This window comes from Marmota marmota, unplaced genomic scaffold, assembly GCF_001458135.2.
Source record: "Marmota marmota marmota unplaced genomic scaffold, marMar, whole genome shotgun sequence".
NCBI classification, from domain to species: Eukaryota; Metazoa; Chordata; class Mammalia; order Rodentia; family Sciuridae; genus Marmota; species Marmota marmota.
In genome coordinates this window covers 13,837,694-13,859,777 of record NW_026000051.1, presented here as the reverse complement: position 1 = coordinate 13,859,777, position 22,084 = coordinate 13,837,694, and the positions used below count along the sequence as shown (strand labels likewise).

Here is a 22,084-nt window from a genome sequence, read left to right as displayed (position 1 = left end):
ACACAGGAAGACTCTGGGACTAAGTCTTAAGTCCTGGCAGTTCTAGTGTGGAGAAAGAGGAGGGGGCTGGGGCGCGCTCCCAGCTGTTCCACCCCAGTCTGGCCCCACCCTGCTCCCCTCAGCCTCCTCCTCTATCCCTGGCACCCACTCTTGCTGTTTCCAGGCCCAATTCTTCATCATCACCAAGCCATTTGTTTCTGTTTATAATTATGCATTTTAATGTTCATTAATTATGGAATGCAAATTGCTCCGAGTGCAAAATTTGTAATGAGCTGTTCTGCCACCCCACCCCCAGGTCTAGAAGGTGGGCTGGCTGCTCCAAACAAGAGAAGGGAAAACAACAACTTACAAATCAGAAACCTTCTCCTGGGGCTGGAGTGAATCAGAAGGTAAGTCAGGCTGAGGGATTTCTTTGTGGTGCCAGAGGAGGAGTCCTGTCCTTCCTGGGTCCCAGGAGACCTCAGTGTGGCATCTTCTTTCCTTTTTGCAACCCCCAGAGGCAGGGTGCAGTAATGGAAAGAGTTCTAGCTGGGACCAAGCCTCATACTGACCTTGAACAAGGCACATGGCCACACTGAACCTCAGTTTCTTCATCTAGAAGGCAAAGAAATGAGGAAACCACTCTCACAGTGGATGTGACAGGCAACTCAGGTGCTGAAGATAGTATGTCAGTTCCCAGCTGGCCCTAGATAAGTGCTGGGAAGAGCTTTCCGAGAGCCGAGTTCCAGTTCTGCTTGGACTTGTTGTCTAACTGGCTAGGTGTCTTCAGGATAGCACATGGAACCCTCTGAGTCTGTTTCCACCACTATGAACTGAAGACATGAGACAACAGGAAGTTGGAAAAGCTTTGCAGTGCTTGATTTTTGTTCAAGCCAACTATGAACTATGAAAAGGGGGAGAACCACTCTAAAGTATTTGCGAGAAAAATGGAAAATTCCCTTGGAATTGACTGAACATGTTTTAAGATTTCATAAGGATGCTTCTGACCTATGGGAAAAGCTTGTTGTCCTCCAAGGGCTCAGCTAAGATTTGATTTCTTTGAGTTCCTTCACTTTGAGACTTAGAAGCAGCATAATCTCAGTGTTCTTCGAAGGTATAGTGCCTCCGAAGATCGTGGTAAAGATTAAACGAGACAACATAACAGTGAGACCAAGTGCGTGTGAAAGGCTGAGCACACTGTCCATCACATAGGACACACATAGCTGGAATAAGGTCTGGCCACTCGTTCCATGTGTGCCCTTGTAGCTCTGAGTCTCAGTTTGCACACTGATACCTTGGAGAAAGCAACTCTCTCCCCACTTGGCTTATTAGAGCACATGTCCCAATAGAAATCTGAGCATGACAGGTACTCCCAACATGTACCTGTTGTTGTCTCATTACTTTCTTCAGACGGGAAACACATTCTGGGAGAAATACAAGGGGTCCACATAAACAGAAAAGATCAACAGCATGTAGCAGTGTTTGTTCTTCTCAGCAATTCTAAGATAGGACCGGTATCCACCTGACCACTTTGCAGATGAGAAGCCAAAGCTCAGAGAGAGAGCAGCTAACTTGCCAGAGATTACACAGCAAGTGAGAGGCAGATGCAGCCCACCACAGAAGATCCCCTGATTGCACATGGGTGCTCCCTTCTCCTAATCCACATGGAGACTGCCTGTCTGTGGTGTCACTGTTATTTAGGCTGGTGAGTGCCACATTATGATTCTGAGATATTTTTGGAAAAACTCTCTGATGGATTACGAGGGACTCTGGAAGCATTAGGAACAGAGAAGGTTATACATATCAGAAACAGCATCTTGGAAAGAAGACGATATAGAAAAAGCAGCAAATGAAGGAAATAAAATAGATATTTACTGAGCACCTACCATGGGTCAGTATTTGCCCACAGACTGTCTCTTTAAATCCCCACAAAACTCAGGGACACCTCTAAGATCTATCCATTTTACAGGCAGGGCTACTGAAGATGACATAAGCTAAGCAAAGGTTGCTGAATTCTTCAAGTATGAACCATCGCTTTGATAACAGACTGAATGGGCTTGGTTCTCCTCATCCCAGGGGACCTCTGGTGTGCTGCCTGGAATGTGAGTGAGAGGGAAGGGCCCTCCAGTCCCCAGCTCCCTGCCCCTCCTCGCTCAGCCTCAATCTGTCAACAAGGCCCGCTAGTCCAGCTATTAATGCCGACATTGATTTGGACAACCAGGCCAGTAAGAGCCCATAATTACTGGGAGTTTTAATCAACGCATGCCAATTCAGCTGCTGTTCAATTTGTGCTGGGCTTCGGCGCTGTCAGGGAGGGAGGGACTGGGTGGGCAGGCAAGGCAATAAAGATTACAGGGATCAATAGTCCTGGGCAATGTAGGACAGCAGCTGCAGCCACCACCAGGGGGCACCAAACCTCAGCGTGGAGAAGGCAGAGCCTGCTCTGGCTCCAACCATCAGGCTGCCTGGTCTCTACCTCCACCTCCACCTGGAAACCCCTTAGGTATCACCAAATAGCGCTTATCCTCCACACCATCCAACCTCAGCCCCTTTGTCCATGCTCTGCCCTCAGTCAGACCTCCCCAGCCTCCCTAAAGAATCCTACATGTCCCCCTCTATGGATCTCTTCCTGATTTCCCAAAGCAAAAGAATGCTGAGGAGACAGAGACGAAGTCTAGGCCAGATGTCACCACTTCCTGGCTATGAGACTGTGGGTAAGTCATGCACCTTTCTGATTCTGATTGCTCCATTTTAAAGTGGACTTGATAAATAGCTGCCTCCTGGGGTTACAGGAAAGATTCAATGCCATCGTGGGGGGGAAAATCCTCACATGCAATTTCCTTTTTAGTGTGTGTGTGTGTGTGTGTGTGTGTGTGTTTGGTGCGTGTGGTGTGTGTGCACACGTGCAGGCAGTGCTGGGGATCCAATCAGGACCTCATGCATACATAAGCAAGTGCTCTGCCACCAAGCCACACTCTCAGTCCAGGGCGAACTTCCTTTTGCTGCACTGACTGGTCAGAAAGTGTCCTTCTTCCTCCTCTCCCACACTACCTGGGAGGACTTGTGCTCACAGCCTGTCTCTACTCGAGTCCATGGTTATTTGAGAAGGTTTGTGATACACACAGCTTCCTCTTTTCAGCCCAGGATGACGTGCGAGTCAAGTGTGGCTTGTTGGTCAGGCAGGACTGGGCTTGCATCCCACCTGGGGCTGCCACTTACATGCATGGAATGCCAGCTAGTCCTTTCAATAACATTTTTGAGCCTCAACTTTCTTGATGTAAAATGACCCTAATTAGACCTACACAATTGCTATTGGGGGGGGGGTATTTAATGTCCCTAGCATGTGCCTGGCACGCAGCAAAATCCCAACTGTTAACGAATGTTGTTATTACGATGATTATACTCTTAATATTTGATCTTGGTAAATATTTTTTTGGAATGTAGCAAAATGTCTGGTTGCATTGCTTCGTTTTGGCTTGAGTTCCAGTGAAATACCAACCGGCCATTCTCCCTGCATGCCAACCATCTGTGCAGCACACCCGCACTGAAGGAGGAGAAGGGAAAGGCTTACCGGCACTACACTGCATGTTACATGTTACCCTAACACTCCCTTCCTTTTTTTTTTTTTTTTTACACATTTATTCTTTAGGTGTAGATGGACACAACACAATGCCTTTATTTTTATGTGATGCTGAGGATTGAACCTGGGTCCCGCCCGTGCTAGGCGAGCTCTCTACCGCTGAGCCACAATCCCTTTCTAAAAGCCCGCCATGATTGCAAACTTGCTATAGTACCCACTTCTGCAGAAGCGGAAACTGCATCTCTGAGATAGAAATGCCTTCCCCTTATTCCTCGGTTCGTGGTGATTGGAGTGCGGGTGAAAATGTGGTAGCTTCCGACCCAAAAAAAGAATCAACAACAGGAGGGACTAGGTGATCTCTAAGAGGTACATGGGTCATGGGTCAACGTGGATTATGATCAAGGATTTTGCTGAAAAGCAAAAACCAAAAAAACCTGAATTAAAAAAAAAATGGACAAAAGACTTGAATATACATTTCTCCAAAGAAGCTATAAAAATGGCCAACCGAAAATGAAAAGATGATCCACCTCATCAAGCACTAGGAAATCACAAACCAAATCCATAATGAGATAGACCTTCCATCCATTAGGATAGCTACCACCAAAAAACTAAATAATAAGACATGTTGGGAAGGCTTTGGAAAATTAGGACCCTGTGCACTGTTTGTAGGGTTGTAAAATGGTGCTATATAAAAAAGTATGGAGGTTTCTCAAAAAATTTAAAAAATAAAATGACCATATGATCCAGCAGTCCCACTTCAGGTTCATATCCAAAATAAATATGAAGTCTTGAAGAGACAATTGCATATCGGTTGTTCAAATGGCAATTTTTCATAGTAGCCAAAAGGTAGAAGTGGTCCAAGTACCCATGGATGGATGGATGAATGGGTTTTTTAAAATGTGGCATGTACATACAATGGGATATATTAAGTCTTTAAAAAAATAAAATTTGACACATGCTACACAGTGGATGAAATCTTGAAGACGTGATGCTAAGCGGAAAGTCAGTCACAAGAACACAGACATTATGTGATTTCATTTTCATGAGGTACCCAGAGAGGACAAGCAGAGAGACAGAAATAAAAGAGGTTTCTGTGAGATAAGGGAACGGGGAGTAGAGAGTTGTTATTTACGGGTGTAGAGTTTTGTTTTCCAAGATGAAGAGTTCGGGAGATGGGTGCACAAGGATGTGAAGGCAATGAATGCTACTGCTGTACACTTAAAAACGGTTACATGGTAAAGTTCTCTGTTATGTGTACTCATTATTTAAATTTTTAAACAAGTAGAAGCCTCGATGGTTCTGAATTTCAAGGAGAAGCCAGATCAACTGGTGGACTGGGTAAACCCACAGAGACAGGTATGTCATGGTTCAATCAGCTTATGATCAAGAAGTGTACTGGGATGGCAGCCTGTCACTGGATGTGGAATTGTGCACACCGCTGTTGGTTATAGAGGCTGGTTTTCTGAATAGGTTACTGCCTGCCCCTCTCTTTAGAGGAGCCTCAGGGCATTAGCATGGCTGATGCCCTATTCTCTGGTTCTCAGTCTTTCTGACTGTCCAATGAGGAAAATGCAGCTGGTCTCTAAGGGTCTTTCCAGCCTGGCCTCCAGGGTTCTCTGCAGGAGGCTGACAGTGACTCCAAGGATGTCGGGCGGTAGGTTGGGCCATCAGCATACCTGAGCTGGGAACCGTGAAACAGAGTGGTTCTAGGGATAGGGAGATGGGTGAGAACTTGGCCACAGCTGGCCCCTCAAATCCCTGGTCAGCCTTCTGGTGAGTGCCCAAGCTACCTCTCCATCTGGAGCTCTCTTAGGCTCTGCAATGAGTGGGTATTTAGTTCATCAAATGCCTGTTCAGTTGACTGTCCCCCAGGCCTCATGAAGCCGCAGCCCTTGTCCTTAAGAAGTGTCTAGTCAGATGGGGACCTGGGGAATAAGCACGTTCTTCCAGCTCTGGATGTTTTATATGGAAGAAATAGAGCCAAGGGTTGGGGGGGGGTGGGGGGAGGCCAGAAATGCTTTCCCAAGAAAATCTGCCAGGAGTCCTAAAAAATGTCTATTCAATAGCTGTCTGGCGATGATAATAAATAGCCTTTGTATAGCTCATTAATAAGAATAATAGCTAACACTTAATAGTGCTTACTGTGTGCCAGGCAGTGTTTTAAATATTTTGAATATTAACTCATAATGTGAACAGCGGCCTGGCGGTACAGGTATAGCTATCCTACTCATTTTACAGAGAAGGAAACCGAGGCACTGACCGTTTAGATAACTTATCAAGCCACACTGTGCTGACTTTCACAAGGGTATTTATGCTTGTAAAGGACTTCTACATCTCAGGTGACTGCAAGATACAGATCTAGAACCCTTTTGGAAGAGGAAGCCCCTAAGTAAGATGTAATGGGTCTTTTCAAGGTCACATGGTGAGACCTGGGGTGTGGAGCTGAGGCCCAGCTCAGGCTGCACCACTCCAGAGCTGGGCCGATGGCCTTTCCACTGAAGAAGCCCTCTCTGCTGCCAAGGCGGGGGCTCTGACCACCTCCTAGCCAAGCTGGGGAAACTTGCAATTTAAGGGTTCTGGTAGGGAATGGCTTCTACGGGGCACTGGGCACACCTTACTAGCACACATTACTTTACTCAGTCTTCCCAACTATTCAGAGAAAGATGCCACTTCTTTAACCACTCACGGTGGGAAACTGAGGCGTGGAGAACTCTCTTTAGGTTCACACTCTCAGTGTTTGGAGTCTTTAAAAATTTCAGAGACCTGTGTACTATTCTGTCTATGTGAGTGGCATAGAGCCAAGGGGATCTGGGCAAGGAATGCATGAGACAGACCTGTGTGCAAGGGGCCACTTTGAGAAAATGACTTAGTGTGACTGACACTGAGCACTTATGAGGAAGGAATTCTAAGCACTGGATGGGCATTAACTCGTTCTTTCCTCATGGCCACCCTAGGTGGTAAATGTCATTGTTGTGACGACTTAACAGATGGGGACTCTGAAGCCCAGTGAGGTTCATTAAGGTTTCCAAGGTCACACAGGCATGATGTGTTAGAGTCAGGAAGTCACTGACCACAAATCTCTTTTCTTAACCCCTCAGCCAAACCTCCTCATCAAACAATCATGTAAGGTAGTGTGATTTAGGAAAAAAACTCCATTGCTTCTTCCATACTCTCTCACAACTCAATTAACATAGAACACTTCTGTGACCTCTGGTCACCTGGAAATACGTGGAGCTTTCTTTCCACTTGCAATCAACTCTCTGGTGGATTCTTCACAGGATACCAGTGGGGTGTCTTTAATTATTTTCGATTCAGACACTACTTTGAGATAGCACCAGATCCCACAGGTTGAGGGCTGAGTGCTACAAGACTGACGCCACCTCAGAGGTCAACTGCAAGCCTTGGGTTATTTTACCTGTGATCTGACCGACTGGCTAGAAATGGAGGTTCTCATGACACCTTCATCAGATTGATTAATCTGCATGAGTAGCTCTCAAAACTCAGGGGAACACGTCCACTGGCTTATATAAAGGATGTACTGCTGAGTGCCAAGTGGAAGATATACACAGGGCAAGGTATGTGGGAAGGGGCATGGAGCTGCTAAGTCCCCAGGTCTGTCCCCTCCAGGAACCTCCATATTTTCAACTATCCCTCAAATCCCTAATACCAAGCCCTTTTAAGCTTATGGAGGCTTCATTACATAGGCAATATTGATTCAGTCATTGGCCATTGGAGATGGACTGAACCTTCAGTCCCTGTACCCTCTCCAGAGGATGGGAGGTGAGGCTAAAAGTCCTAATTCTCTAATTCTACCTTGGTCTTCTTTCTGACTTGCACCCTCCATGAAGCTACTTAGGAGCTGTCAGTCACCAGTCAACATGACATACAAAAAGACTCTGGGAAGTCCAAGGATTTTAGGACATATATGCTAGGAAAACAGGGAAGACCACCAAATGTATATTACAATAGAAATGGTAAATTTTATACACACACATGCATATGTAGAGAGAGAGAGAGGCAGGCACGGGGTGGGGGGGCAGGGGCAGAAGAGAGAAAGCAACCATAGATATTTAAAGCAATCTGTCCAATAAGACAAAGTCAGTGGCAGGGGCAATATTTGAATCCAGACAGCCGGACTCCATAGGACTGTCCTTAGCCACTACTGCACCTGGTAGCGAACTGCTTGTCCTATGGTCACACCAGGGCTGCACTGGGGCTGGTGACATGGTACCCTGTAGTCCTTCTGGGGTTTACTGGCAGGTTTCCCTTTCCTGTCCTTTGTAACTAAAAACTCAATTTGCAGCTCCAGGCTGCATCCTCATGCCGCACCTTCTCATTGATCGCCGGGACTCTTAGTGAGAAATGATTTTATAAGCTAGTTGGCTTTGAAAAGCATAGAGCAGCAGCCATTGAACATATGCTTCTGTGGGTATATATTTATTCAGCTTATGTTGAGTGTAATTTTGGATGGTTTGCATATTTTTTTTTTTTTTTTGTCGCAGAGAGCAATTTAAAAGAAAGTAGAAAAAAAATCTCTATCCCTAAATGGAGAAAGATGCCATATATGTTGGGCTGTCAGGGAAATGGAAAGGATGAGACTCCCCAAAACCAGCGTTCCAGGAATGGAGGTGGGTGGAAGGAAAGTAATAGGCACTGAGAATCAAGCATCAACTCAAGCCAATGGCAAGGCACCCCACCCAGGCACAGCCCTTAAAGGCCTCTCCACGAGTGTCTCTAATTCTGTGTTCTAGATACTATTTACTGAGTAATAAGTGCTGGCCACAATCACACTGAAATCTGGCCACCCCATGCTGAGGTGCAGCTGTACAAATGAGAACACTGACGTATCATTGACCAATGTCATCAGCTGCCGCAGCAGGAATCTGTATGGGAGTCCAGATCCAGAACTAGTGCAACCAAAGTCTCAGTCAACCTCCTATAGTAGGCACTGGGGTCCTTGGATTGGAGTCCTGGCAATGACACTGCTGTTCTTATCTGAGGGTCTGTGGGCAGGTCATTGTCCTTCCTAAGACAGGCTCCACACTCAAAATGCGGATGGCAAGACCATTTTGCTGAAGTGCTATGAATATTCAGAGATCCAAAGTTGCATTTAAAAGTCACTCAAGACATTTGTTCTCTCTCTCTCCCTCATTCCTTGACTCAAAGGTTCTCCCCTTACCCAGGATGAACTCAAGATGTAGCATTTTAAAAAGAGCCTCAGAAAAAGCCTGCAAGGTTTTAGACCAGCTGGAAGGGGGGAAATTATGTTTGTGTTGGTGCCAAAGACTCAAAGGAGAGAAGCAGCAGCCCAAACCAGAGTTTACACCAGAGGGAATTTGCATGAAGGGAGAAGTAGCCCCATGTGTGCAGAAAGAAGGCACCTGGTGAGTCCAGTGAGAGGGTCCTAAGAACCACCCAGTGGCTGAGCAAGCAGATCTGAGCTCTTGTTTGTCAGTGCAGAGTTCGTCTCTGTAACTTAAGAGCCCAGAAGTGGGTCGGACACCTAGTCAGTACTTCAGTGGTGAGCTCTGAATCCAGAATTTTAAAATGCAAATGAAACTGTAGATTGGCTGATAATCAATTTTGCCTTCAACGAAAGGCAAAGGTTAGTTTTACATATGTTGGTGAGATGCGCTCTATGCTGGAAGATCCACCATCAACAGTCAGAATTAAGATAAAAGGATGTCTCTATGCCTCCATAGGTGATAAAACTATAATGAAAAGATAAAAGGTACACGATCAGCATAAAGGTCAGAATGGTGGCTACCTCTAGAGGAGAAAGGGGTTAAAAGAGAAAATGGAGACATGGTGGGTGTGTTGGGGAGGGGTTCTGGAGCACGGGCAACATTCTATCCTTGATTTGGGTGATGCTTTAATGGGTATTGCTTAATTAGTATTGATGAAACTGTAAATAATGTTTTACACATTTTTCTATATACACTGCATTTCACAATAAAATTGCTAAATATGTACATCACATAGAAGAATACTTAGAGAAAATATCAAAATGTTGGTTGTAGTGAGTGGAGGTGGTATGAGTGATAATTGTTCTTTCCTCTCTATGTCTTCTAAACATTTTTTTGCATGTGCTTATATAAAAAGTTCATCATTCAAAGAGGTAAGATTTTTAGTTGAAATGTTTTGTTACCTAAACAAGGCACCCAAACCAAAACAACACAAAGGTTGGTTCCACCACTCCTGCCTGAAATTTTTCCAGATGGAGAACTTCTTCTCCCTATGGTTTACAGTTCTCTGTAGCTGGGGGCATCATGTCTCATTGGCTCCAATGCAGGCTGGACTTCAGGGTCTTATGATCTATAGATGCAAGTACAGCTTTAACTTATGGACAGTTGGTTGAAAGAACAGAGCCTCAGGGAGAAACAAATTCAACTCTGAAATTGTAGAAAGGGTTCAAGCTTAGCTAAGGATGTACTGAAGTAAAGCTACGTGGAAAAACACTTCAGTCTAGATTTTTGCCCATGATCATGGGCTTCTAAAAGAATCCTTCCCTTTCCATGATGGTGAAGACAGTTTCTGAAAACAAACAATCAAACAAAAGCCAGAAAGTGTCCTAACTCACCATAGCATCTTCTTAATCCAAAGAAAGAGACTTTGGGAAGGGTGATTATGAAACCAATTTAGGCTCATGCATGGTGGTCACATTGCACCCTGCCAACAACATTGTAAGGTACAAGGATCATTCACAGTTTATGGAAAAGATAGGAGAGTTTCAGATACATTCAACCATGTGTCCAGTGTCACACATCTTCCCCTTGAGAGGGATGGGACTTATACCCAACTCTGTACTATAGCCAAGACTGCTCTCTTCCACCAGGCCATAGCTCTAATGAACTAGCCTGTCTCCCTCTAAAAATGCATGTCACTCTGCTCAGGTAGTATCTTCTCAGGAGAAAGGCTACAAAGTGTCGGATGAAACCTTTCCAGTGTTTGCTACCTCAAGTGAAATGATTGAAAAATATCTGGGCTCATGGGTGAAGAGTTTTTGAGGCAGGGGTAATGGAGAATATATGGGAAAATGACTTTATTCATGCAATTAATAATGATGATAATAGGATGATGATGCCAATTCTCATCCTCTTAGTCCCAAACCTATGACAAAAGATGAAAGAATAATGATTAAGATAAAAGAAAAATGCTATAATAGGTAGAAGAGAGCTCTAGCCTGGATACTTTATTTCTATCTAACCAGTTTTTGTGCTCTTTGGTCTCAATTTGATCTAATTTATTTATTTGTATTTATGATGCTAGGGATCGAGCCCAGGACCTCCTGCATCTTAGACACATGCGCCCCTAGCAGTTCATCTTTATTTTTGACAAAAGGAAAATAATTATACATGGTTAAAATGAAGCTAGAGAGCCAGTTGTTTTTAAAGTGGAGGAGAACAAAGGGGAATGCTCTTTGAAAAGCATGTATAAAGATACGTTATGTTATATGCATATAGCAGTATGCCACAAACTCACCATTATGTATAATTAATATGCACCAATTAAAAAAATACATGTAGTTCTGACATGGAAAAGTATCCCAAAGAAACAAACTGAATACTTTTTATGCATGCATTTTAAGCTTTCATATATGGATTCTTATTTATATTTACATATGGACAGGGGATAAATGTATAGGAGTTGTATATACAGACCAGCCATGGAATAATCACCTCTAAAGTGGGTGAGTTGTAGAGAAAAAGGACTTTAAAAAAACTCTTTATACCCATCTCAGCCACATTGTCTTTGTTTCATTGTACAGAGAACATTTGCGCGCGCACACACATTCACACACACACACACACACAAAAAAAAAAAACCCACAAAGAGTAAATAAATAAAACCTAAGATAAAAGGAAACTAAAGACCAGATGGGAAATAAAGCTAAAGATAAAAGAAAGCTAAAGACCATATGGGGAAAATACCTTATAAATATAAAAATTCTATTATTATAATTAAGAAGAATACAATCTTTCCAGTTTTTCACTTCAGAGCTACGGAAAAGTTGTCCAAATATCAACATTCTGGTGCCTCAGAATTCACAGAGCTCAGCAGAGACCAAGCACAGCCCAGAATAGCTCATGAACTCCTCCAGCCTGAAGGAGACCTAGGCCCACTGCCTCATTGACTCTTCTCTGCACCGCCCCTGCAGTTGGACTCTCTCCCACACGCATCTTGCACACTTCACTGGGCTCCACTCCCTAAAGTACCACTTTCATTTTATCACTCCTCTGCTTAAGGACCCTTACGGCCAAACACCCTAGCCTGTCCTTGAACTGCAACCTGAAGGAAAAGCAGCACCCTAAACCAAGAAAATACTGGGAAATCAAGTGCAGCTTGCTTGCTTGCTCTCTCTCTCTCTTTTTTGTCTTTTAAAATTTCCTCCCCCATTTTTACCTAAATCCTGGAACACTAGAAACTTGTCCTTTCAGACTTTGGGGAATCTATTCTGAAGAAATAACTCAAAGCAGAGAAGATGCTCAGAGCAATGGGTTTATTCGTGAGCTTGGAAGCAATCAAAATATCCAGGAAGACAAGCAACCAATGGCATCTTCCTCTCCATGCAGGATTAGACAACCATCGCAAATGATATTCATGAATAATTTGCCCTGGTTAAAGATAACAGTTCTAGGATTGGGCTGTTAGACCTATGAGTGAAGTTGTTACCTGTTCAAGTCACAGGATGGCCCCCACCCTTCCAAAGTGATGGGTTTTCACCAGTTGCTTCCTGGTGTGGGGGAGAGGAGCACCAAATTGTAGGCTGGAAAAGGGTGCTGGTCCTGCCACTGGGATAATAATAATGGGGCCCACCTTAGGTGCTCTGGAACACAGCAAGCACTTAAGCAATCTTAGTTCTCGTCACTGTCACCATCACCACCATCCCTGCAGGAGATACCAGATTATAATAATAAATAGCAACCATGTTTCCTGCCTGTGCAGGGCCAGGCATGGACCATTGAGTATGGATTACCTCCATTAGTCCTAAGAGCAGCTTTGTCAGGTAAGGATTGTTATCCTATTTTACTCAACAGGAATCTGAGGCTCAGAGGTCTTAAGTAACTTGTTCTAAGGTCATGTGGCCAGTGAGTGAGAGAGTGAGATTTTGATCAGGTTTCTCTGAAACCAGAAGCTATCCTCTCAAGCACTAGAATGACTTCCTGAAGGTAGGGGGTGACAGTTCTCCCATTAGAGACACCTTTCCAAAAGCAGAAAGGTGTTTGAGGCCTATGCATGAAACGTACAATTCAAATGTCAGTGGTCGGTCCAGAAAGGCCCACAAAAGAGAGGAACGGGGATGGAGGTCTCCCCTCCTGTTGATTTGCTTTTCCACCAGCCAATGAGGTAAGCTCTGCCCTCTGCCCCAGGCTGCCCTTCCTGGTGTTAGAACCAGGCCCCTCCAGCGTTAGAACCACCATCCTCAGAGAATACTTACCATGAGATCGTGGATTCCAGAACTGAAAGGACCTGTTCAATGCTTTGGCCCCTCCCCAGGCTGCTCCCACTCTAGGTTCCAAGATGTGACTAGGTAGATGGTGCCGCCTACCTGAATACTTAGTGTTTGCAGCCAAATAGGCAGCGGGACCAGCACTGTAACCCCTATTTCCTGCCTTCAGTTTGGTGCTCCTTTTCCTCACACCAGGAATCAAAGGGTTAAAAGCCATCACTTCGGAAGGGTGGGGGCTGTTCCCTGACTTTATCAGATAATGACTTCTACCCCATAAACCCGGCTTACCAGAAATACCATCAGACCCAGAAAGACCAGGTCCCAGAGAAATCAAATGACGGGAGAAAATAGACAAGCCTTCAAATGTCACGGGAAGAATAAAATATTTAATGTCATAAAAGGGTGCATAGGCTTTATGAGAAAGCCATACAAAATAATCTTGGACCCTCTTCCTGCCGGGCTTGAAGGGAAGAGGGCTCTGCTGGAAATCTCAAAGGAAAGATGCTACGCATAGCCCCTTCTTTTTTCGTGCTCCCAAATTTGAATCCTGTGTACGAGCACTGAATCAGCTGCGGTCTCACTTTCTACCTGTTTCTAATTTCCCTTTTCTAAAACCATTCTCTTTTAGCTTCCTCTGGATCTCCTGAGTCCTAAGAAGGGAGAATGAATCCTGAACATTGAGGATGGAAGGGTTGCTCCCTGACATGGGGGACAGTCACTTTATCATTGGGGAACTACACTCAGCTTCTGAAACCGGTCATCTGATGTGTTAAGAGATGGGCTTTAGAGTTCGATAGACCTGGCTTGAATTGCTGCACTGCCTTTACCTGGCTGGTTGGACTTGGGCAACTTTCTCATGCTATTTGAGCCTGTTCTTCATGGATAACATGGGAGTTATTAATGACAGTGCTTGCCTTTATAAGGTGGCTGTGAGGATTCAGTGTGATGATATGTTTCAAGCATATTCCAGGGCTTGCAACATAATCAGCACTCCAACATTCTCTGTAGGTATCTTCACCAGCAATACTGGACTGATATTATGTATGACATTCATTTATTTATTTATGGACAGCATTAGTATCAGTCCTGGAGAAGGAACACACAGAGATTCTCGATCTGTGGACCTGATAGACCAGAGGGCTCTCTGATGAGGACACCAGAGAGGGGATGCTCCGGCAATTACAGTTTCCCAAATTAACAGTCCGAAACAGTCCCCAAAAAGATGCCTGTCTCCTGTCTTATTTTAAAGACAAATATGTGAACATCATTCCTCCCATTTTGGATGCTGGCAAAATCCATCCTGGTTATACTCTAAATCCATCACACCCATGCTGCTAATCTGAAGGGACATGTCAGCCTTGAAAGTTCACTTCTGGAATGAAGGGACCACTGCCTGGGGGCCAAGACCCCACGGAGGCACAAGGAGGGCTGGTCACCCAGGCAGATGGGGTCCAGCCTCCCTTGGTCCTAGTGCCTGGGCAATGCTCCAAAGTGATTTCTCACTCTGCTAATTCTTCTTTCTTGTCTTCCCTGACCTCTTGAGTATTGCTCCCTTTAATTACAGCCCAACAGAGTCATTAAAAGGGAAAGAGGATAAGGAGCGAAGAAAAGCAGGCTTGCTCTCCCTTACCGAACCAGATTTCAATTCCTGCCTCCCTCTGAGCAGCGCCATGAGGAGCCTGACCTAAAATAAATGAAAATTCTTATCTTTATTCATCTTGACTTTAAAAAGGCAGCATTTTGTTCCTGTTGTTGCCTCTCGGCATCTCTGGGCCATCGTGGATCCTGTGGTCCTTCCTAGCATCTAGAAGGCCAGATGGCTTTTTAGGTCAAAATAGAAACAAAGAGATAAAGCACGGGAGGCAGGAATGTGAGTGGTGATTTGTAGGGATTGGGGAATGTGGGGCTAGTCTCAGACTGGTCTGCAATTCAGAGAAAAGCCTGGCAAATGACACTGGAGGCAGCTCTGAGAAGACAGCATTCCTCCCTGGGATCCCAGGAGGATGCAAATCTGTCTATCATTACCCTCCTATCCAGCCTCCTACCTGCTGTGGTCCTCCACTGACCCCCATTTCCTCCCAGTTTCATTTTCTCACATGTAAAGTGAAGGCCACAATAGTATCTAGCTCAGAGAATTACCCTGAGAACTAAACTAAGCATAGGGCTTAGATCTGTGCCTACCACACAATACGTGTGGTTGCTCTGATATTTGAGCACTTCTCTTTTCATCAACTGGATATAATCATGCCAATCTAGGAGGGCATTCGTAAGTAATAAGTGGCCATGAATATAAGCCAGCAAGCACACAGTAGGTGTTTGGTGTTAGTCATCGTCACTACCACCTCCCTCCTTAATACTCACACAGATCCTCTTGTACATTCTCACAGAAAAAGTGACTTGTTCAAGGTCATGCCATGACCCTGCTAAAGTCAATCTCATCTTTTGGAGTAGCTTATAAACAAGATGGGGCTTTCATTTTTCTATCTCCTATTCCATTCACAGTGCTGAATACAGGAGGGTTGTTAAATACATATTTGAATAGATTCTGGGGCCTAAGGCTATCACCATTGAAAGGTGCAACTGGAAGGAAGGAGTCCACCTAGACTCCATCACTACCTCCCTGCATAAATTTGAGTGATTTGTAGTCCTTTGTTTTCCAGTCTGCATCATAGTATCTGCATGGACCCTTTGTATTTGGGCAGCCCTTATCTGTGACTCAGTGCTATAGGTAAATGGGTACATAAGAGAGCCACAAATTCTTTGCAATTCTTCTCACTGACAAATGAAATGCACTTTTCTCCCACTGATTCTGGGCTGACCTTGATGACTTTAAACAGAATGTCATGGAAATGACTCTTTAAGCTAGATGCTAATAGGCATCTGCCTAGGCTCTTAGAACACTTGATCTTGAGATGGTTCCTTTGCAAGTCCAACCTCCTTGGCATGCATGAGAAATGGAGAGGCCCCATCCAAACACTCTAGTCAACAGCTCCAGCTAAGGCCAGCACAGCCTATATCAGCTGACTGTTTTTATCACCTCTAGCACAAGAACCAGTGAAAGGTCCCTCTTGAAAATGTATTCTCCAGACCCACATAAACCATCTGTCATGGATCAGAGGCAAACCATCTGCACCCTTCCCAAATTCCTGACTCATGAAGTTGCAAGCAGAACAAAGCAGGTGTTCCAAGCCACTGAGTTTTGTGGTAATTTGTTACGCAACAATAGAATGTTGGGTAGGTGAGCTGTGGACTGGCAGTTCAAAGAAGCTGAGGAGGATGGATTTGATAGCAGGATTGTCTGCATTGGGTGGATCCGAAGGCTTTCTTCCCATGTAGGGAAAACCAGGACACCCAAAGGAAGAGGATGAGTGAAATGCTTCAGGGAGCAGCAGTTACTTAGACATGGAGGTGGATGTGTCCTCTATGCAATGCCATGATTAAGTGCTTGCTGTTTTCTTTGTTTTTGTCCTCTATCTTTATTAAAATTGTGAATGCTTATACAGAATAAATAGGCCCGTAGTACATTTAAAACTGTGTCTTGCTGATATCATTATGTTTGTCAGATTTATAACATTTCATTTTTCACTATTTAGGGTACTGAAAGGAAACTTGGGCTCCTATCCCTTTCTGATGCTTCATTCATTATGGCATCCCCCATCCCTGGTCAAGAGGTGAGATTTCCCTGGAAATAACTGAAAATAAAAACGATAGAATAACTCTTTTGGTGATACATATGTATCAGCCTCCCTCCTCATATTCTTTCATCCCACATTAGTATTGAATTACTATTATGAAAAATCACTACAAACATAAAGCAATACAAATTTGTTAGCTTGCACTTCTCTGGCGTAGGGGTTCAATAAGGCTACAGTCTCAGTGTCAAGAAGGCTGTGTTCCTTTCTGGAGGAGCTAGGGGTGAATCTGTGCCCCTTTTTCCAGCTTCTAGAGACCCCTCCAGAGACACACCTTAGCTTGCAAGCCCCTTGCTCACTCTTCACAGCCAGCAACATCACCTCACTCTGATGCACTCTTCTCCTCTCCCCTTGCACAATGAAGAACCCCCGTTATTACACGGGTTGCACCATAATAATACAAGACAATCTCCTTCAAGGCCAGCTGATTAGTAACCTTAATTCTATATGCAAATTTAATTTCCCTTTTTGTCATTAAGTAAGGTGATGTAACATTCACAGTTTCTGAGAATTAGAATGTGACCCTCCTTTGGAGGGTATTATTCTGCCCACTACACACCTTATGACCGTCCCCAAATTGAGCCACTATATGCTAGGGGAACACGTCGTCCCAGGGGAAGGATACCAAAGCAGGACCAGAAAACCAAGCGAAGAAGTCAGATTGTTTATTTTGTGTTTCAGATGTCAAAGTTGACATAGAAGGTAAAATAATAATAATTTAAAAATAACAAAAGAATCTGTGATGGATTATAGAATTAGTCCCCCTCTCAGTCATGAAAGTAAAGACTATTTGAGTTGCGGGGAGAGAGGAGAGTTGAAAGTCAAATAAGGTAAATGAGTCTCCTTAAAAGGGATCCCATTCCCTACTCCCACCAGGCTAGTTGCAGGCACGCTGAAAGGGGATGAAGGACTATAGAAAACCAGGGGGTCTGAGCGCTGGAGAGGGCAGGGCATCTGTGTCTTACTTGCCCAACAGCATCTGGTCAATGACAGGCATAGTCAAAAGCTCTTTCCAGGCAGGAAAACAGCTAGCTGCAGATACCTTCAAGGCACATTTAAACCAACAGGGCTTCAGAAAGCCTGCCTGGGATCCTTAAGGTGGGTAGAAAAGCTGTTGGGTATCCCTCAGGTCCTCAGAAATGTGAGAAAGCTCACCAATGGATAGAACCAGCTAGCCTTAAATGATAGCATGGTGGAATGAAGAGTACCAAATAGCACATGATAACATGGACTACACACCTGTGAATCAGGTGGGAATGGAGAGGTCCTTACGTATAACAGGAAAGACAGAGATTGATGGGTGAGGGCCAAAAGAAACAGTGGGTACCAGATTGAGAGGTGATGACCCAACACCCAACATCCTCCATTCACTTATGCCTTAGGGACACGTTAGGCCCCTTGATGACCTTAAACAGAATGTCATGGAAATGACTCCTCAGGCTAGATGCTAAGAGGCATCTGCCGAGGCTCTCAAAACACTTGATCTTGGATGTAAATATTCAAGAAGAGGTTAGAGCTTGAAAACCAAAACTGAATAGAATTTAAGTCTCCATTACCAAATGGATGGAACTGAAAGGGAATGACATTCAGTTATAGATACATTACAGAAAATGGGTGCAGTTATGCCTCTAAATTTGTGTGGCTGCAAATATCACACATACTACGTACAACTATCAGTGATATGGTCATATCTCATTTAAAAATGGCACTTTTAAAATCTCAAGTTATCACCAGTTGTATTCTTTGATTTTGCAGAAAATCTGTAAGTTCAAGGATGGTCGTTCCTTTTTGAAATACTAAGAACCCCAGACTAAGGAGTCAAACTTGATTACATAGCTATCCAATGACCAAGTCAAGGCTTAAGCCCAATCCACTTCCACCAACCTTCTTTCCATGGTTCTTGCCTCTCCTTTCAGCCAGCTCTCAAGTGGCCCTAGCTCTGAAATATGACATGGAAGACGTGGTTCTGGTCCTCTCTCTTGCCACCTGGTGGTAAGACCTTGGAAGTCATTCTATTCTGGAGGGAACCTATAGTTCAGCTTTGTTATGAGGATGGATCATTGGCCATAGACATGCTTCGAAAACTCTATAAAGTGTTTTTAAAATATAAGCTATGATGATTTTTATGCCAGATGGAGTTTCTTAGAGGGGAGGCTATGAGAGAAAAATTATCTTTGCAGGCATAATGGAGTCTATAGAGAAATGAAAGGGATCTTAAATCTCTATTCTACAGAGAAGAGCTGGCCTGACATCTACCAAACCCTGGAGTTGCAGTTTTCATATTACAGCCCTCATATAATGAAGGTCTCTGACAACCTCATCAGAATTTTGAATTTCCTCTTAATCTCCAGGGAATGAAGGTTCTTTCTATTTTTATTTTCCAAGTATGTATTAATGAGACAGAGAAAGTGAGAGACCTTCTATCTACACACACACACACACACACACACACACACACACACCCCTCTGCATTCTGAGGTTTTGTTCTTCTGGGATATCTACCCTAAAGGAGAGAAGCTTAATTATTTCAGGAAAGATAACTAATGCTGAGGAGGGAAGAGGCAGACAACTTAATCCTCTCCTAAAGGTCAGAGTCCACTCATATTTTGGAGATAACGTGGCCTCAGGACACCCTTTGAAGTGTTGTCCACTTCCTGACCCTAAGCCTTGGGCAAATCCTCCTTTCCCTCAGGAGCCTCACTTTTCCACACTGGAGAAGGAAGGCTTGGTGTGCAATACCCTGAAGGAGATGCAGATGAGGGCCACCGACCTACAATCCACCAGCACCCTATGTTTCCTTGCCTTCCCCATCTCAAGGCCTGCACTGAAGTTGCAGGTGCTTCCTGCCTGAAGCTCCCATGGTGACACATCCAGAGATGAGTTTGGTTGGTAGAGGGGCGGGAGTGAGAATCAAGATGGCCCAATGACATGACCTTTGACCGTAGTTGGAGGGACTAGGAAAGAGGTATTCTTGTTCTGTAGGACTCACTGACTGGAGGAAGCCCAGCTGGAAACAATGGTGTGATGCTAAGGAAAGCAGAGCTAAGACATGGAGCTGGACCCCAATGACGTTGTTTTTTTTGCCCCTTGATCCAACTGGGCCTAAACTCCCACTTGGGAACCAGTATATTTTTCTCTTATACCTGAACTACTTTGTGTTGAGTTTCTGTCACTTACAATCCTAAGAATTCTAATTAGTAACATCATGAATTGCCCATCCTCCTCTGAAGACCTGTTGATCTTTGAGTCTAAAATAATTTCATTGTATAACATATTCTCTTATCTAGAAGCTTCTTAGTGCATTGATCTCCTGGTCTCTATTTCCCCAGCTGGTATGTAGGTACTTAATGGACACTGGTGTATCGATTTTCCTCGAGTTTCATTCAAAGAGCTTAATCCAGAGCAGGGATTCCCATTCCTGACCCCATCCCTCCCCTCTTACTTTTCCTATTTCCTGAAATGGGTAGTGTGGGGGTACTGAGCTGAATCAACAGATTCCCTGCATTTTCCCTCTACTTATTGGGAGAGACGAACTCTAGAGCCCAATATGTGCTGTAAAGCATTATAGACAATATGAGAAATGTGGGTACAAAAACCAGGGGAGAAGGGAAAGACTTCCTCTAAGAGATGGAGCTGGAAACATGTCCACTTCTCTGCTCCATGGGCAGGCACAGCAATTCTCTCTAAGCAGAGACAACCCAAGCTAAGGCCATGAGGCATTCGGTGGGCAACATGTTCAAAGAACTACATCAGGGCTGGGAGTGTAGCTCAGTGGTAGAGTGCTTGCCTAGCAAGTGCAAGACCCTGGGGTCCATGGCCAGCATTGCAAAAACAAACAAATGAACAGAAAACCCCCTACATAATCAGCTCCATTTGGCTCTAGTGTAGAATGAAGTAACATAGTGAGAGATGTACCTGGAGGGGGTGGAAAGGGGCAAGACAAGGGGCACTGATATCAGGTTGAGACTGATCATGGGGCAAGGCTTTCCCAGTGTGTTTTCAAGACCTCTGTCTTTTTTTCACATGTTAAAAATTCAGGTTCTTGGGACCTAACCCCTCTAGGGCTGCAACCTGGAACATGAATTTTGAACAACTACCCTAGGCCATTTTAATAAAATTGTGAATCCTGTGTGCCCTTCTGTAGGGAAATCCCAACAGGGATTTCACTTATCTTCCCTGGTACCCTTACTCATGCAAAAATGGCTGCATCACTGCCTTGGCATCTGCTCTCTTTTCCTAAGGTAAGTTGACTCCTCTTTGTCTTTGTGATACTGGCGATTGAGCCCAGTGTGGCTCTACCACCGAGCTGCATCCCCAAAACCTTGTTATATTTTATTTTAAAACAGAGTCTTGCTAAGTTGCTGAGGCTGACCTTCAACTTGCAATTTTGCCTTGGCCTCATGAGAATCTGGGGTTACAGGTGTGCACCCCTGTACTTATAATCTTAAGAATTCTAATTAGTAACATCTCCAGTTGCCCATCCACCTCTGAAGACCTATTGATCCCTAAGTCTAAAATAGTTCCATTATATCACCTCATAATCTAGAAGCTTCTCCGTGTACTGATCTTTGGATGTGTGATTTATCTTTTGAATCCACTTCTAATACCAACTTCCCAAGGCACCCATTGCAAACCTTAGGTTTCAAATGAAATTTTCCCTTCTAGGCCACAGCAAATCACCTAGGTTTTATACTATTTATATCTCAGTGATCCTCTCCCCTACCCCTGAGGTATTCACAGGGCTAAGGCATGCTCTATCTTACTCCCCAAAGGACAATAAGCTTCCAGAAATCGGGGCCTCTCAAGGACCTATTATATGGTAGGTGCTTGAATTACAATACTCCAAATCATTATTCCAACAATTCAAAGAGGTAGGTTTAATGATCCCATTTTATAGATAAGGAAACCAAGGAAGCCAAATGTTCCAGAGGCCACGGGGCAGGAACTTTGAGTACTGTGATCCTCCCTGACAGCTTCCCCTCCCAGGGAGCAACCTGAACAGATAGCCTTGGCACCTGGGCAGGTACCATGTGCCTGGGCCAATGGGCACTCACCACGCATCCTGAAGAATCCACCTGGCGGTCAGACACGCACTTGAAGTTGCGAGTGCAGCCCCCGTTGTTCCGAGAGCAGTCACGAACTGGCCCGAAGGAGGACAGCAGGTCATTGATGGTTTCAAAGTACGTGGACAGCATCGCTTCTTCCCTTGGAGAGAAAGAGGATGGTTAAACCCCGAAGACAACTATGTTTGTATTCAAAAAAATAAATGTGAATTCATCCTACTGGATATCATCACTTATTTTGCTTATAATCAGGAAAATAATACAAATAAATATTTCAAAAGAAAGAATTAATAATAGGTGTACCATCATAAGGCATGGG

General features: G+C 44.3%; 1 protein-coding gene across 4 annotated transcripts in view; it reads right to left on the bottom strand.

Moving 5' to 3' along the window:
- The window catches only part of Astn2 (astrotactin 2), a 698,452-nt gene that overhangs the window by 181,458 nt on the left and 494,910 nt on the right, over nucleotides 1-22,084 (bottom strand). For all 4 annotated transcript variants that reach the window (XM_048813212.1, XM_048813214.1, XM_048813213.1 and 1 more), the window contains one exon: nucleotides 21,757-21,907. In XM_048813212.1, coding sequence (XP_048669169.1) covers nucleotides 21,757-21,907 — 151 coding nt within the window. The remainder of the gene's footprint in view (nucleotides 1-21,756; nucleotides 21,908-22,084) is intronic.